The following is a 15,468-nucleotide window of genomic DNA, read 5'->3' on the forward strand; positions in this document are numbered from 1 at the left end:
TAAATTTATTATAAACAGTTGAATCACTTGAACTTTCAAACACATGAAAATAAGTTATTATCAACAGTTTTTTATAGAATAGATTAGTTAAATATAAAATATATAATGCTAATGGGTGTTAGTCCAATACTTTTGGAAATTTGACTAGGAGAAAATCTTTTTAAGTTAGATTCCTAATTTGATATTATTTAAAATAAAAGATAATTATAAAATTAATGTTAATGGCATGATTGTAAATAAGTTCCAAATCCAGGATTTATTTCATAAATGTCTTTAAAATGTATATATAGATTATTTAGATTGTATAATTTTAGTTGGATAATAATATGTGAAATAAATAAATAGATAAATATACCAAAATAATACATAGAGAAATATTATACAATGTATCATTTTCAAAACTTATAGAATGACCTGTGGACAATTATTTTATATAACTAAATGGAAAAATATTCGATTGTGCATGTACATATAGATAATATTGTTTATCGTGATTGATTTTGTAGGATAAAAGATTTTGCCAAATATCAGTTTCAGAAAATAACTTAACTGTCTTGAAAATATTAGTGAAAAATATACAAGCAATCTGAATTATATGGAAAGTTTATCACCTATAATGAAATCTCTTCTCAAATTCACATTATTTTTCTTTAATTAATATAACTTTTCTTTTCTTTAAGTAGGACTACCTATAATGAGATATTGTTTCCTAAACTATCTCCCTTAGACATCTCCCTTAGTATCCTTTATGGAGATTAAGGTCCTAAATATTAAATTTTCTTTTATTGTAATCAAAACGTAAACATGGTAATATAAAACAGATTTCATTGATTTCTTTAGATATCTCCCTTAGTTTCCTTTATGAAGACTAGGGGAAACTCCGGGCTACGCCCGGTATAATAATTAATATGTTTGTTTTCATATAAATTTATTGATATATACAATCTTTCATCATAGTTGATTATTTTAAAATTAACCTACTTGTTGAAATGTTATATCTATTCATATAAATGTAACTTTTCATAAATATTATAATTTTGGTGAATTTCTAAGATCAAACTTTGACCAACATTAGCTTTTTTTTTTGTTTTTATTATGTCAAACAATTTGCACAACATGTTTATGTCTGGTATGATAAGATTATAGATTTTATCCTTAGATTCTTCTGAAACAGAAACTATTTGAAATATTTAAGTGTGACAATTATTTTAATATGCTATCTGATAAGAAGTGTAATTAATTAGACTTATATATTTGGGTTTTCAACAAAATAAAATAAACAATGACGGAAATAAAGACAATGGCTACGTCACAAATTTGAGATAAGGTAAAGTTCCTTTTTCGTTTATCAGAGGGTAGGGGACTTTCAGATTATGTAATTTTCATTCGATTCCTATGCTCGATGTCTTTCTATATCTCTTGCCATCTCCTAATTTAGTCTGCGAATTGCCACAAACTACCTAACTTGTTGTCTGAAACGAAGAGGAATACGAATCAGTTTTGGGAAGAAGAAGAAGAGGAAGAAGACGCATTAGTCTATTTTCTCGTCTCTCTGAGTAGCTTTCGTTGTGGAGCTCTTTCCCGCTTTGTAGCGATGTTCGTCCTCAGAGTTCATTCAGTTGACTTGGAGCGAACAATTTCCATCGAAGAAGAAGCCACAGGTTTTACCTACGCATTGAAGAGATCTCAGCCTCCTCTTAAACTCATACAACCATCATCATCTCTCAAAATCACCGTACGCAAAGGTCTGATCCATTTCTACCGGAACTCTTCTCACAGCTCCCTCTCTAACCCTAGATTCCGATCCACCACTCTCTTTATCGTTGCTCCCAATTACTTTTCCTCCCTCGATTTTATCCGATTCTGCGATTCCCGCATCGCTAATGTCTCCGAGATCCTATTCATCAGGTTCGTCGAAAGCTCCATTTCTCCGATTGCTTGATTTGATTTGTTAAGGCCTACTATGATTGTTGCTAAAATCTCTGTTCATCCTCTTAATTTGTTCGGCTTAAATCAAACAATTTCATAAATTGCCTTTAGCAGTTTTTAACTTTACATTAGAATGTTGATACCTTTTCTGTCGATTTTTGAATGTGTGATTTGGTATTTGATCTCACATGGCGAATCTGCAATTAAGGCAGAGAGATTGTTATTTGTATATTCATCATAGACACCGGGTGAGCTATGAGCAACGATAGATTCTAAACTATGAAGGTTCATTTAGCAGATCGAGTTGACAAATTCTAGACTTGATAATGTGTCGGAATTGAAGCTTTATAGTAGAAATCATATCGGTACGTTCGAAAGTACAAACCTGATGTAATCGATTTAAGCTTAGATCAATGAAAGTGTTTAGATCATTGTAGCTCTACATATTGGGCAATTTTGTTTTGCATACAACCATGGAATTATACATTCATGGTGGTAGATGTGCTTGCAATTGAGGTTGTTGATATCATCGCGTCCTTTGAATGTTTGTAGACAGATGGTGCACTCTTCATTTTCTTCTTCTGCGGTTGGACGTCTTTTAGAAGTCTCTAGATCGTGAATGAGGACGTCGATGTCTAATCTCGCAATGGCATGGAGGGAGAAATCTGTGATTGTGAAACTTAGAAGAATAGACCTACCTGTTGGAGGTTCTGCCATTCGAACTGCATTGAAGAAGGTGATGAACCTTGATGTCATTTTTGTTGCGTCGATGTCTTCGATTTCATGATATGATAGAATGTAGTGTAGGTTGCTGCTCAAGGTTTGCGAGGTAGGTCCGCCACCGTTTGGTGTGTAAGGGATGCGTATGGTGATGTGGTTTTGATTTGTGTTTGGTCTTCTGATAATGACGGCGATTTCATTAGATCTTTGAATGGTACTGCTGATAGTTTGGTATGAAAAAGTAGAAATGATGTTTGGGTTATCATCCATGGTTTTTTTGGAGGTTTTTGCTTTTTCTATTTTGGTGGTCTTTGCATAAGAGTGACTGTTTATTTATATTAGAGCGTAGTCGTTTAGAGTTCTATGGATGGTTGGTAACTTTTTTTTTTGTTCGAATTCCTTCTCCTTCATTGCCATAACTTTCTTATTTATTGACAATATTCAATGAATCTTGGTGAGGCGGGTGTTTGATGTTTAATACTCCATAGTTACATATTTTAAACCTTCAACAGGGAAGCTGATCTGGCGAAATTGTAGTCGTGTTGGTGTAAATCAGGTATACTATGCTGGTTTTGTTTTTTGTGTATGTCGAAGTGCTCTTTTCTTTTTATGCTTTCGTGATATAGTTGTTTTGGTTTTTCACAGGCTTTTCATTTAAATGGCTATAGGTCCATTGAATTGTATTGATTGTTGTTTGGTGGTTTTAGGTAGTCCAACAACGTTTGTGTTGGAGTTTGGTTTTTTTTGTTTAAATGGGCCTAGATTGTAAAATTTACCTTCTCGGCCTTTATTTTTTCTTTATAAAAGATGGTTTGTAGATTATTTGTCTCATTGACTAAGAGCCGAAGCCTTTTAAAATTGTATAAGCCCATAGTTGTTTTTGTCAAGTTCTATATTGGTTGATGTTTTAAAAAAATTTCTTATTTTGTCGGTCGAACCAGACCTGAGTTGAGGTGTTAGGTATTCGTTTTGTTAATGGTTTTTTTTCCCTTCATATGTCGGGTTAAGACAATTCAATGGGGGTTCTACCTGGCTACCATGTTTCCTTTTAAATTAAAAAAAAAAGTTTGTTGCCGTTATATGACATTGTAAGTTACTAAGTTTGCTTTTCTTCAATCTGGTTTCTATCGGTGTTTGTTTTATTTGTAATTCTTTGTGTATCGGTTCTGTAAATCAAAGTTTTCTATCTTTCTATTATTCATTTTTTCAATTTTGGTTTTTGTGAATTATATTTGTAGGTTATGTTGGGGGTTCGTTTTAAAATTAGTCTTTCTTTGTATTTTTTGGGTTTTTTTAAAGCAGTAGATGTTCGTTTTCTTGTTTTTTTTGTTTGGGGTATTGTTTGCGTTTCGTTTTGTTTAGTTTTGTTTCGCTGTTGTTAACTTTTTTTTGCGTTTTCTAAAATTGAAGTTGTGCGAGATGAAAAACTCCAGATTTTCTCTTTGTTAAAATTGACTTTAAGTTTTTTTTTTTAAAACTGTAGGAAACCAAATCGAGAATAAAGAAGAAGTTGTTATGTCTGGTTTACAGAAACATGGCTAATGGAAGTTTACATAAGATCCTTCTGATGTAAGATCTGTCTCTCTTCTTGTCATAATTGATCTATATCTGACAGTCTATTTTATCCATCCATTTTCTCTGACTCTGCTTTTTTCCTTTTGGCTACACCTGCATATGTTTGTGATTATCGACTGTGGTCAGTCGGTTTTTCTTTTTTTGGTTTGCATTGAAATCTAGGACTCTTGGTTTGGATCATTGGATAAAAATTATTGAGTATTTCTTACTGTTGGTGTTTTTGAAGGTGGGTCTACGGTTTGAACTTTGATGGAATTAGATCCTGCACCAGTAGAGAAGAGTGTCAGTAAATTACCTTTGTTTGGTAGTCAGTGTAGAGGTTTACCATTGTCTTTGGGTAGGTCATTGTAGATTTCTTTGTAGAAAATATTTGTAATGCCACCTTTTTTAGTTTCTTCTCCTTGTAGAATAGTGAGGCCATTAGGTGATGTAACTCTAGAAAGAGCAACATAGAGTTGTCCATGGCTAAAAACTGGAGTTGGCAGATAGAGGACAACATTCTTTAAGCCTTGACCTTGACTTTTATTAATTGTCATGGCATAGCAAACTCTAACTGGAAATTGTCGTCTTCGAAGTGTGAAGGGATGATCTGATTCTGGGGGTGATAAAATAATCCTTGGTATGAAAACCTTCTTCCCAACATGTGTTCCTGTAACTATTTCAGCTTCTAGCACTCTTTCTCCTAAATTAGTTACTATCATTCTTGTACCGTTGCACATTCCGTAGAAGCATTATTGGGACTCCTATTTTGAGGGTTATCTTGTGCTTTGGCAAACCAGGAAACTCTAAAGAGTTTAAATACTCTACAGGGTATAGTGCTTCATAATCTGCTCTCACTGTATCCGCTTTTCCTATGCTATCTGAGCTTAAATATTCTTTTGCTTCTCCTCCAACCTGAGATAACATGTAGGCATTTATCTCATCAACATACTCATTCCTTGGAGTTAGGATTGCTCGTTCAGTCAAATATTCAAAGGTGGTGTCGGAGCTTTGTTGTAGCGGATATGCGGCTTCAGTGATTTGTTGGAGTTGATTTCCTTTTGGTTTTAAAAAAAAAGAATCGTGAACTTTTACGACTTCACCATCATCTTCATCCTTCGCATCATCTGTTTCACATGTTGGTGCGGTTCCATTTCCAACAGTTAGCAGCCAAGCTGCGAATCTTGTTTCTGAATGGTGTAGTCTCATGTTTGTTTCCAGCATATATACTTTGCAAGAATTCCATATATATGAGTGGCTTATAGATGCAAGTACTGTATCTGCTCTTGTTCCATGTGGTATCACCGGTAGGATCTGCCTAAAGTCTCCGCCGAGTAGGACTGTTTTTCCGCCAAAAGGTTTTTCGTTGGCTGAACAATCTTCTGTGGAGAGCAAGTCTCTCAATGTTCTGTCGAGTGCCTCAAATGTGTGTCGATGAGACATAGGTGCTTCGTCCCATATGATTAAGTCAGTTTTGATTAATAACTCTGCAAGCATTGTACCTTTCTTAATCTCATAGATGGAATCTTCAGTAACAATTAGAGGTATCTTGAACCTTGAATGGGCTGTCCTTCCACCAGGGAGAAGCAACGCTGCAATGCCAGATGAAGCTACAAGAAGGACCATCCGTTTTTCTGATCTTAATTTGGAGATTATTGTCTTGTAGACAAATGTCTTCCCAGTTCCCCCAGGGCCATAGAGGAAGAATAGTTGTCCCATATTGTTGTATACGGATTCCAAAACTGCCTTGTAGACATTTTCTTGTTCTGGATTAAGTTGGTTGAACAGTTTCTGATGTTCTTCTCCCTCTTTTTTTACATTGTACTGCTGTTCTTGTCGCCATAAGCTGTTTCCTAATTCTTTTAGGACTTTTAAATCAGGTTTAGGCATATCATTGAAGTCCATGAGTGATCGTTCATGTTGGTGGAGGATTTGTTCTATCTCGATCAAAGTATAATGTTGCAGCTCATCCTCTTTGAAACTCATGGTGGGAAATCCAAAAGCTCGCCGTTGCTTGTCAGGTATGTCATCTGACATTGATTTCCACGTCTGTTCCCACAGTCGTAGTGGGTTTGCTACTTCACAGTATATGAGCAATAGTACAAACAATTGGCGTAACTGAAAAGCTGTTGCCCATTGATTTGCTTCATTCATAGCATGATGCCACTCTTTATCGTTGTCTAGCAAACCTCTAGCATAGCATGCTGCCTTATAATCTGCTTGAATTACCCCTCCTACTGTTTTGATGTCATCAAAGTTTCTTGGCCCTCTAACAACATTGAGCAATATCCTAAGATAGTATAACTCACCAGAAGTTGGGTGAATATTGACTATTCTCCCTATTGAGTAACCCCGTTGTCTCTTATGCCAGAATTTTTTATCATTGTCCCAGACAAAGTGAATTGGAAATTCGACATACGTATATTGTCTTGCTTCTTCACACTGGTCACATATTTCCATCCATGTTGTAAACATTGTCCTTTCGATAATAGCTCTTGATAAGACATATTTCAAATTCGCTGTCTGTTTGTAAGCCACTGATTGTCGACCTTCAAGATGGATAATCAATTTCCGTACCGAAGGCTTCCTTTGGTGTATGTGAAATGCAAAAATGCGCCACATAGCTTCACAAGCAGAGAGATATCGACAGTCTAGGTACTCTTTAATTTCATTTCTTTCCTTGACAACCCTTGGTGTATCTTGATTGTTGCTTGTGTTAGTAGTACCTTTCTCGATCAAAATAGTAGCTTTATCCACACCTTTTGTTACATATTTGAAAAGATACTTCATAGCATTTGAAGTGTTGCACCATTCCACGTTTATGTGAGCTTGATATTTTTCAAAATAGGAAGATTGTGTGGTATGACAAAGCGATTATCCAACCTTGTTCCTCCTTTGATGACAGTGTTGTCTTCGTTAGGACGTCGACGATATATAATATACCCAGATTGGTCAATTGTGGTGTACTCATTGTAAGGTCGGGGATACTTTTTTGTGCAGACTTTGTTTGCCATGCAAGGAGACGATGGCCTATCCATTCCACAAGGTCCATGCATGATGTGCTTTTCCACCAGTTCAAATCCAAGTGGGTCTTCATTTTTGTTGGGTAGTTCCGCAGAAATGATTGCATTTATTTGGCCAAGGCTTGGTTGTTTCGGTGTGTTATCTAACCATAGAAGTATATGAGCGTGTGGGAGGCCACATTTCTGGAACTCAATGGTGTCTAGCACTGAATGAAATGTGAAAAGCATGTAAGTAAATAAGGTTTTTAATGGATTTATACATAAATTAAGATTGACAACGTACCAGCAATAGATGGACTGAAGAATGTGCCTTGTTTGAGGTCTTTCAAGAGTTCATCGAGTTTCATTTTGAAGACACGACATTCAATATCAGGTCTGTCGTTCGCTGATGTGCCTCCATAAGTTGCCAAATGATCCTTTATTTCTTGCCAATTAGGGTTTGCAGTCATTGTGATGAATAAAGTTGGATTACCATATGCTCGACATATTGCCATAGCGTCATGATATTTCTCTATCATATATCGAGGTCCCCTTATAAAACTGGAGGGCAAAAATTATTCTTTTCCCTACTTTTATGGCTTCAGTGTCACCTTTACTCACTGCATCATATACATTGTTGTATAGGTCAGCTCTTAACTGTTCTTGGTTGTCTTTTGCCCAGCGAAGTCTTTCTTGCTCAATGACTGTGTATACATCAACAACATACTGGTGAAATAAGCGTCCTGACTTTATGATTGTCATTCCTTTCGTCAGTCTTGTTTGGATTTGGTACGCATAGAACTCTCTGATACTTATGTATGTCCTTCTTCTTTCGCCATTTTGTGTGACTGCATGGGGGATTTCTGTGTGAAACCCAAATTCACCAAAAGGGAACAACAATGGATATTGCAAGCTCATGAACAAAGGATGATCGTCCCTAATTTCTTGCAAGTGGCCTGTCTGCAATTCCAAGATTACATCTCTGTAACCGGTAGTAGCAGTTATATCTCCCACAATAAGACCCGCAACTTCTTTCACTTGAGGTAAATCATACTGCTTACCTTTACTTCTTTGACCAACCAATCGCATTCTTAAGTCTTGGACTTCTTTTGCTTTGTATCTATCTCTTCCATTCCGGAAGAACATACACAAACAATTGTGTTCATCTAACATCTTAAGCAAGCCGACAACTATATCCTCTTGAAGGTCGTTTCCTGTGTTTCTTTGTGACATTGTCTTCAATCGATTGGAGACTTCATTTTCTGTATCAAAGATATACATTTGCAGAAACTTTGGTGAGTCGCCTGGCAAAGGGATTAAAGAACCAATGCGATGATAATTTTGGCCATGTATCCTGAAACATGGTGGGCCTTTTCCTGATGTGACAGTATGATCTATTTTGGCACCCATTGATGTGAATGCTAGCATAGAATTGTAGATTCTTATGTTCATACGAAATGAGACGCTATGTTGTAGAAGGTGGTCGAGATAAGCAGGAGTTTTTCTGATTGGTGGTAGTTTAACTCGTCCTTGACCGCAACATATTGTGAAAAGTGGTTCTCCAGTTATGATATCATCACCCATTTTCTCTGAATACCATACTAATGCATTACAATGGCTGCATTGTAAGATTGGGTTGTCTTTTGCCATAGATGTTGTTGGATAAATAGTTACAATATAGTCAATTTTTTCCTAGTGTTAAAGAAGAATGATTATGGAGGTAAATAGTACTGTAGAATCGAGAATGACCTCTAAGTTCTTTTCTGGCTTGTCTGGATAATTTTTTGTGGCGTTTGAGACGATTCACCTATACAATGATATAGTTATGGATTAGCAATGACAAAGATATTAGCTGTTATTTTGTAGAAGTTGTGACATTGAAGTGGTTTGATTCCTATGCTCAGCAACTAACCTTGTTCTTTACGGGCAAGTCTTTTGGATATGATGAGGGCACGTCTCATTGTTCTAGTATTTTTCCTTCTCACTTTTTTTAAAGTGTTTATCAACTGTGTGTTAGGGATTATAGCAATTTTCTTAATAAATCATTTAGGCATGGAATAACATTAATGATGATGATCTTACCGTATTCACAACACCTTTCGCATCCACCTGCATTTAGCAAATGGTTTGGTTATTAGCTATTAAACTAAAGCATCGGTCTATGTTTTCATGTGCAGTACTATCAAAAGAAGCTTACAATCATGGTAGGTGGTGGGGGGTTGCTTTGTTGTCTTCTGGATGTACTGTCGTCAGACTGAATCAAGAGAAAAAAAATCAGGTTTAGTACATCAATTCAATGTTCCTATACAATTAGATATACCTTTTTTATTTGTGGAAGTAGATGCTTCATTGTCATTTGTCCTACTGCTAATTCTTTGCCGCTAATAGGTCGTTGCATTTTAGAGACAGTGCCTTTGTTGTGCCTTAGCCATTTCTTAGAGATTATGACTGCTTTTCGCATTGATCGGGTTTCCTTATGTAGCACTGTAAGAAAAATGCAATGTTGTAGTTAGTATATGTGTTATAGGGGTGGATATATTCAAGTACTTATTTCATAGTGGAAGGATTGACCGTGTATGTTGCATTTTTTACAGCCACCTATTAAGATAATAGCAAAATTTATGTTAGACGCCAATTTACTGCAGAGGCGACTGAAGATCAATTTTTACTTATGGTTGACGAAACTTACAATTATAATAGTTGATAATAGGAATCTGTAGATCTCCACTCGTTTCCCCTGTAGGTTCTGATGGTAAGTTGGTTGTTATAAGATAGGCTAATGCTTGTATAATTATATTTTTATTACTTTGTAGATCATAGTTGAGAAGAACTTTAGTGATATGTACCTTGGTCGAAAATTATTTTTCTTTTTCTTTGCTTGTTTGTATCCTGCGTCGGTGCTTGTTGCTTTTGTTTTTTTATCTCTCATGATTTATCCAACCAGCAACATGTGAAAGAAGTTTAGTAAGTAGGAGTGGTTATGTATTTAGGTGTTTGGCTAGTGTGTAGTAGATGAAAGCTACGCTGGCAAGAAAGTTTTGAAGATAGTAAGAGGTTGAGGGTGAGGGCTGAGTTTTGTTTTTTTTTTTGGAAGTCTGGGAAGCTTAAGGGAGTTGTGAAACGGTTTGTAAAAACGTCTGCAGTAATATTTAAATTAGAAGGAAAGTTCAAGAGTGGATGCTTAATTGGCTTATGAAGTAGATTTATTTATATCAATAATTACAGTTTTTGAAAAAAATATATTTGATTTATAATTCTAATGTAAGCTGCGATCCATGAATCTAATGGTTAGGAAGCTAAGTTTGTTTTTTATACCGAGTGTTTTAGGATGTTTATAGTACAAACAGCTGCCGTGTAACTGAAAAGCTGTTGATCATGTTCTGATGTTTTATTTGTGTCCTTGTTTTAGTTAGTTGTGTTGATTGATGACCAATTTAATCAAGGAGATGAGAGTTGTGGGGGAGTTTTGAACTTGGCGATGAGAGAGGTCAAGATGTCTCTGTGGACAAAGGACGACTCATTTGTTGGCTTAATTTTCTGGCGATTGGGTTTTGATGTCTGAGTTAAGAAAGGTCCAAGATTAGACTATGATCTATCTAAATTGCAATTTCAATTTTCTGACCTTTGATAGCAAATTTAGATAGAACATCTCGTATGATAACAGTTTCAGTTATGACATAATTAAGATTATATCAACTTTCGTTGATAAACAGCGTTGATAGAAGAGAAGGAACATCGTTTATTAAATTTGTGCCTTTCAATGTTTGGCAAGGTGACCTTGAGTGACCACTTAGAGTTCAAACAAAGACAATGGAAAAACGTAAATGTTGTCACACAATGGAAATTTTGAAAACAAAGTACTGCACTCTTAATTATCTAGGCGGGGACGTTTCACCTGAGATGATGCATTCTTCACGTTTAAATCATTGACATGTGACTTTCCTCGAGATTTAGCTGTAGTGGTAGTAGTTTGCGATTCATCAATCAATTGCTCAGAGCTCCTTTCTACTGTTTCTGTTGGAAGGTCTGTGATGGCTTCCAAAATGCGTGAGATTGAGACAGTTTGGCGAGAGGTTTTGAAGTTGTACTCGGAGAGTTTGATTTGGAATTTGCAAGTAGTGCCAATAATATGCTTTAAACATTCTGGGGTCTGCAGACTTATTTCTGCATAAGAAGCTTTCTCGGCAGCCTGACAATCAATGAAGAAGTTAGTGTTGTAACTTTTTTGAAAAAAAAAAATTGAGTAGACCTACAATACCTCCATTGCCTCCTTCAAACATCAGCAGCTCTACGCCCAGCAATTTTGGTGGCCTCACTATCAAGAACAACAAAGGTTTCAACATCTTTGTTTTTGTCACAGACTCTTATTTCAAAACGGTACCTATGAAGTCATGGGGTTGTAAAAATCTGTGTTATAAAACGAAAATTGTGTTAAGGAGATGTTTGCGTTAGAGTTTTGGGAACCTGATAACGCCAATGTTGTTGGATTCCTTGCAATAGTTGCAGTACATTGATGTATCAGCCTTCTCAAGTTTGTTGTTGCATTTGCTGCATGAGATGTAGTACCATCCATATTGTGGTTGTATGTCAAGAATGGTACCAAAACAGTAGAAGCTAGCTTCCTATTTTAACAAAAAGCTGTTTAGTTTAGTTAAATTATTTCAAATATTTGGAGAATGGTTGAAAATTAAATGGAAGACTCCTGCATAACCTGGGGATTCTCATTTTGTAGAAATTGGAGTATTTCCTGGATAGTAACAGTCTCTAGTTTGGTAACTGCAGAGGAGGAGCTTGCAATTTTTGGAGTCTTGTGACCATTATCACCTAACCTGTTAAACAAAAGTGAGTGAGTTAGATTCGATTACAACAGGCAGAGGAGATGTTTTGAATAATAAGTAATGAAAAGAATACCATGTCAAGTATTGTTTGGTTTCAGTGACGTCATTGTCAAAGAATATGCGTGTGGAAGATGTTGAGCTGAGAGCCATAACAGCTGAAAAAATGATGGAAAGTTTTATTGTTACATGTTTCATTAGAATGCTTTTCCACACTAAGATTATGTCGACTGAAAAAGAGATAACATACGTCCTACTGTTTTTGGATTGACAATAGTTATGAGGAGAACAGCTGGTTTGACTTCACTTTCATTCCATCTTTCTCTAAATAGGGCAGCAATGGTTCCCCAGAGGTATATACGAATGGTCTGGCCACTGTATATGATAATTATGTTTTTTTGTTTTTATAAAACTTGATAGAAATGGAAGACAAAGAAAGAAAATCCTTTAATGAAGCACCCTCTGAAAGAATAATGGTAGAATGCATTACTCTTTAAGTTGGAGATGTAAGAACACCCTATCACTTGATCGGCTGCCTTCCACTTGGGGTGCTGATTCCAGTGTTGAAGGCGAGTGGATATTGTCGCCAACAATTAGACGAACCTGGCCAATGACATCTACGATAAACAGGACAATAAGAACGTACATAAATGGATTGGAGTGTATGGTCTTAATAAATAAAGAACAGTTTCGATTAACTTACCAAATAGATCTGCATTAGTGTCTACAATAGAAGCGAAATCTTCATAGTTACGGAACCGAAATTTCTGTTCGTCGATCTTATGATCTCCAATAGGCTCCAATACCATTGATGTTTTCTCAGTAAAAACGATCCCATGTTTGTGGTCTGTGACTTTGTACACCTTTTTGGTAGGAATGATCATGAAATTGTTCAGGGTGTAAACAGAGTTGGATTTCAGACGACCTTCGTGACGGAATAGACGGTTTGCTGGTATGTAGGCTTGGACTGCATTAGACTGTAGGTTTGACAGTTAGGTTTCGATTTTGAAGAGTGTTTATTGAAAACATATATGCACAAAATACCTTAGAGTCGATGAGAAGCAGTTCTATGCCCATAAGCATGTTTCCTTTCTTGAAGTTTCGGGCTTCCCAAAAATGGATGAGACGCACTAAAACGTCTTCCTTGCAAAAATCTCCATCAATGGTATCAAAAATCTGAAAGGTGAATCGATGGGGATGGGATTGAAGTTTGGATTCTGACATCTTTAGGTTGTGGTGGTTTTCTGAAATTTTGACGATGGTTGTATAATCGCCGTGGCTTGTCGATTTTATAAGCTTCAAATCTGAAACAATTGATGACTTTGGAGATAAAGGCCATTAAATTGGATTTGAAGAAGACGGAGTGGGGAAACTCAGAAGTTTGATAACTGTTAAAGAAAGTTAAAATTTTCTGAGTAAGTTGAATCGATTGACGAATTCAAGTTTCTCGAAGATAAGTCGAAGAAGGTGAAGATGGCGGTGGAGAAAAAGCATTGAATTAGGTTTTTTTGTGAACGTGTTACTTTCATGGGCTCATTGACTGGACTAAAATAATGTTCCTAAGATGGCCCATTTACTTGGGTTTCATCCGAACCAGTTTTAATGTTACGCTAGTATGTATTTTAATCTTGGGTTCTTATTAGAAAAGAGAAGGGAGAAGGGAAAGAAAGAGATATATGAAGCTGACGTGGCATCTCCTAAGGTGTTTTTAAAAATTGCTGATGTGGATGGCCTGAGGAGCCTCAATGACTCCCTTTTATTAGTAAGTAATTATGATCCTAACTCTTAAATTTTCTTTTATTGTAACAAAACGTAAAAATGGTAATATATAATCAGATTTTTTGTAATTCATTGTTTCAAAAACAAAAATGCGAGATTATTGCTAACTTTCGATGAGCAAAATTTGTTAAGATGATTGTGATCTTATACATTTAATTAGTTTTCTTTGTTAAGATTGTAATCTTATCAATTTGATTTGAAATTTTACTCAATTTGAATTTACTCCAAATTTAATTACAAAACTTATTATGTCAATGAATCTTAACTAAATAATTGTTTTTTTTGGTATATTCTAATTACATAAATTACAACATTAATTTTGATATTAGTCACACATTAATGATACACGTTGTAGCATTTATTTGAATTCAAATTAAAAAACAAATTGAATCGTATCTTTTCAATAAATAAAATTTTTTATAAAATCAGAAATCTCAAAACTCACTCCGAAAATTCTGATTTAGCACAGATTAGGCAAAAACTATATGAAGACCAACATCTTTTAGCTCACTTTCTTCATTTTTTCCTTTTTTTTTTTATGACCTCTATCTTTTTATGTTCTTAATTTTTTTTTCTAGATTACTAACATGCATTGTCTTTGTGTAGGATGAAACAAAGCAAGAATCAAATACTGAAATTAGCACCCCAAGTGAGTTTTCATGATCTTTATTCGAATTCTTCAGATATTTTATAAGTCGAGTAAATGTGAAACGCTTTTGTAGCTTTGTTACTAAAGGAGAATGGTTCCATTAAAATACATCTTATGTTGTTTCCTCTCAAATGCCTCAATATAATGATTTCTCTCAAATCTTTATCTAGAGTTATTCATCCCATGAATCCTAATTCATGGCGCAACAGTTGAATTATTGATGAGTCAATAAAAAGGTATTTCTCTAACTCAAGAAAAAAAAAACCATGTAATAAATTTTTGGTTAACAAAAAAATAGTGTGTCAGTTAAAAACGAACTAGGTAACAACCCGCACTATGTGCAGGATAAATCGATTTAAAGAAAATTATTATTCTAGAACCAATATTTGTTTGTGTCAAACATAATATGTAACTAAAGTTTTTTATTTATTTATTCAAAGCTGCGTTTTTCGTGTTAAAAATATGTTTCACCTGTGAAATATTTAAATATGGAAGATAAATATTGATAAAATGTTACTATTTATTGCAACATGTCTTTTGTGTGGTTTAAAAATCAAATTCATATCTTTTATGTTTTATTTTGTAATCATAACAATTTTGCATGTTTCTTATGTAACCATAACAACATATACTAAATTACTCAGTAGTTTAATTATTTTTTCATAATGGTTTTTTTTTGTAACAATCGGATTCTAAACTAAATTTTCTGAAGATAATGTAATTTATTGATTTAATATTTGTGATTAGGCTATTAAAATATTTTGAGTTAGTCGGTTTATTAATATTTTCTATAAATAATGGATTATTACCAAAAAAAAAATATTATGAAAAAATTAATGAAATTTCAAAATCAACGTATTCGTGTAAGAGTACATTTCACCCGTGAATTATATGAATGTGGTAAAGAAAATATTTATAAAATGTTACAATTTATGGAAATATATATTTTTGTGTGCTTTAAAAATTAAATTTTTATATTTATGGTTAATCGAGTAACTAT

General features: G+C 34.7%; 1 protein-coding gene, 2 long non-coding RNA genes and 1 pseudogene across 10 annotated transcripts; 2 read left to right on the top strand and 2 right to left on the bottom strand.

Moving 5' to 3' along the window:
- The first annotated feature begins 1,277 nt into the window (after positions 1 to 1,277).
- LOC104725648 (uncharacterized) lies at positions 1,278 to 10,952 on the top strand. Of its 7 annotated transcripts, none has more exons than XR_015580700.1 (7): positions 1,278 to 1,908; positions 2,482 to 2,665; positions 3,162 to 3,205; positions 4,133 to 4,218; positions 6,084 to 6,224; positions 9,383 to 9,483; positions 10,615 to 10,952. It is a non-coding gene; the product is annotated as an uncharacterized LOC104725648 (long non-coding RNA). The 7 variants fall into 7 exon arrangements; XR_015580705.1 differs by having other exon boundaries at positions 1,285 to 1,908; positions 2,486 to 2,665; XR_002035036.2 differs by lacking the exons at positions 9,383 to 9,483; positions 10,615 to 10,952 and adding an exon at positions 6,738 to 6,858.
- On the bottom strand, positions 7,023 to 8,789 carry LOC147948869 (uncharacterized; annotated as a pseudogene).
- Positions 10,924 to 13,558, bottom strand: LOC104725699 (uncharacterized). Of its 2 annotated transcripts, none has more exons than XM_010444402.3 (9): positions 13,085 to 13,558; positions 12,744 to 13,017; positions 12,531 to 12,657; positions 12,291 to 12,415; positions 12,117 to 12,198; positions 11,917 to 12,034; positions 11,670 to 11,827; positions 11,464 to 11,586; positions 10,924 to 11,394 (listed from the first exon to the last, which is right to left on the bottom strand). In XM_010444402.3, exons 1-8 carry the CDS (start codon positions 13,262 to 13,264, stop codon positions 11,478 to 11,480), a joined length of 1,173 nt encoding a protein of 390 aa, XP_010442704.1. In that variant the 5' UTR covers positions 13,265 to 13,558; the 3' UTR covers positions 10,924 to 11,394; positions 11,464 to 11,477. The 2 variants fall into 2 exon arrangements, with proteins under 2 accessions (XP_010442704.1, XP_010442712.1); XM_010444410.3 differs by having other exon boundaries at positions 11,464 to 11,520; positions 13,085 to 13,521.
- On the top strand, positions 11,681 to 14,627 carry LOC147948870 (uncharacterized). The gene is made up of 2 exons (XR_015580711.1): positions 11,681 to 13,802; positions 14,426 to 14,627. It is a non-coding gene; the product is annotated as an uncharacterized LOC147948870 (long non-coding RNA).
- Positions 14,628 to 15,468: the final 841 nt, after the last annotated feature.

This window comes from Camelina sativa, chromosome 2 (genome assembly GCF_030686135.1).
Source record: "Camelina sativa cultivar CO46 ecotype springtype chromosome 2, ASM3068613v1".
NCBI lineage: Eukaryota > Viridiplantae > Streptophyta > Magnoliopsida > Brassicales > Brassicaceae > Camelina > Camelina sativa.

Excerpts from the sequence above, each read along its gene's own strand:
- LOC104725699 (XM_010444402.3), bottom strand. The coding sequence starts at position 13,264 with ATGTCAGAATCCAAACTTCAATCCCATCCCCATCGATTCACCTTTCAG. Across the intron at positions 12,199-12,290 it reads CAATCCAAAAACAGTAGGAC|CTGTTATGGCTCTCAGCTCA; the intron begins GTATGTTATCTC and ends TCATTTTTTCAG. Across the intron at positions 11,828-11,916 it reads TACAAAATGAGAATCCCCAG|GAAGCTAGCTTCTACTGTTT; the intron begins GTTATGCAGGAG and ends TTGTTAAAATAG.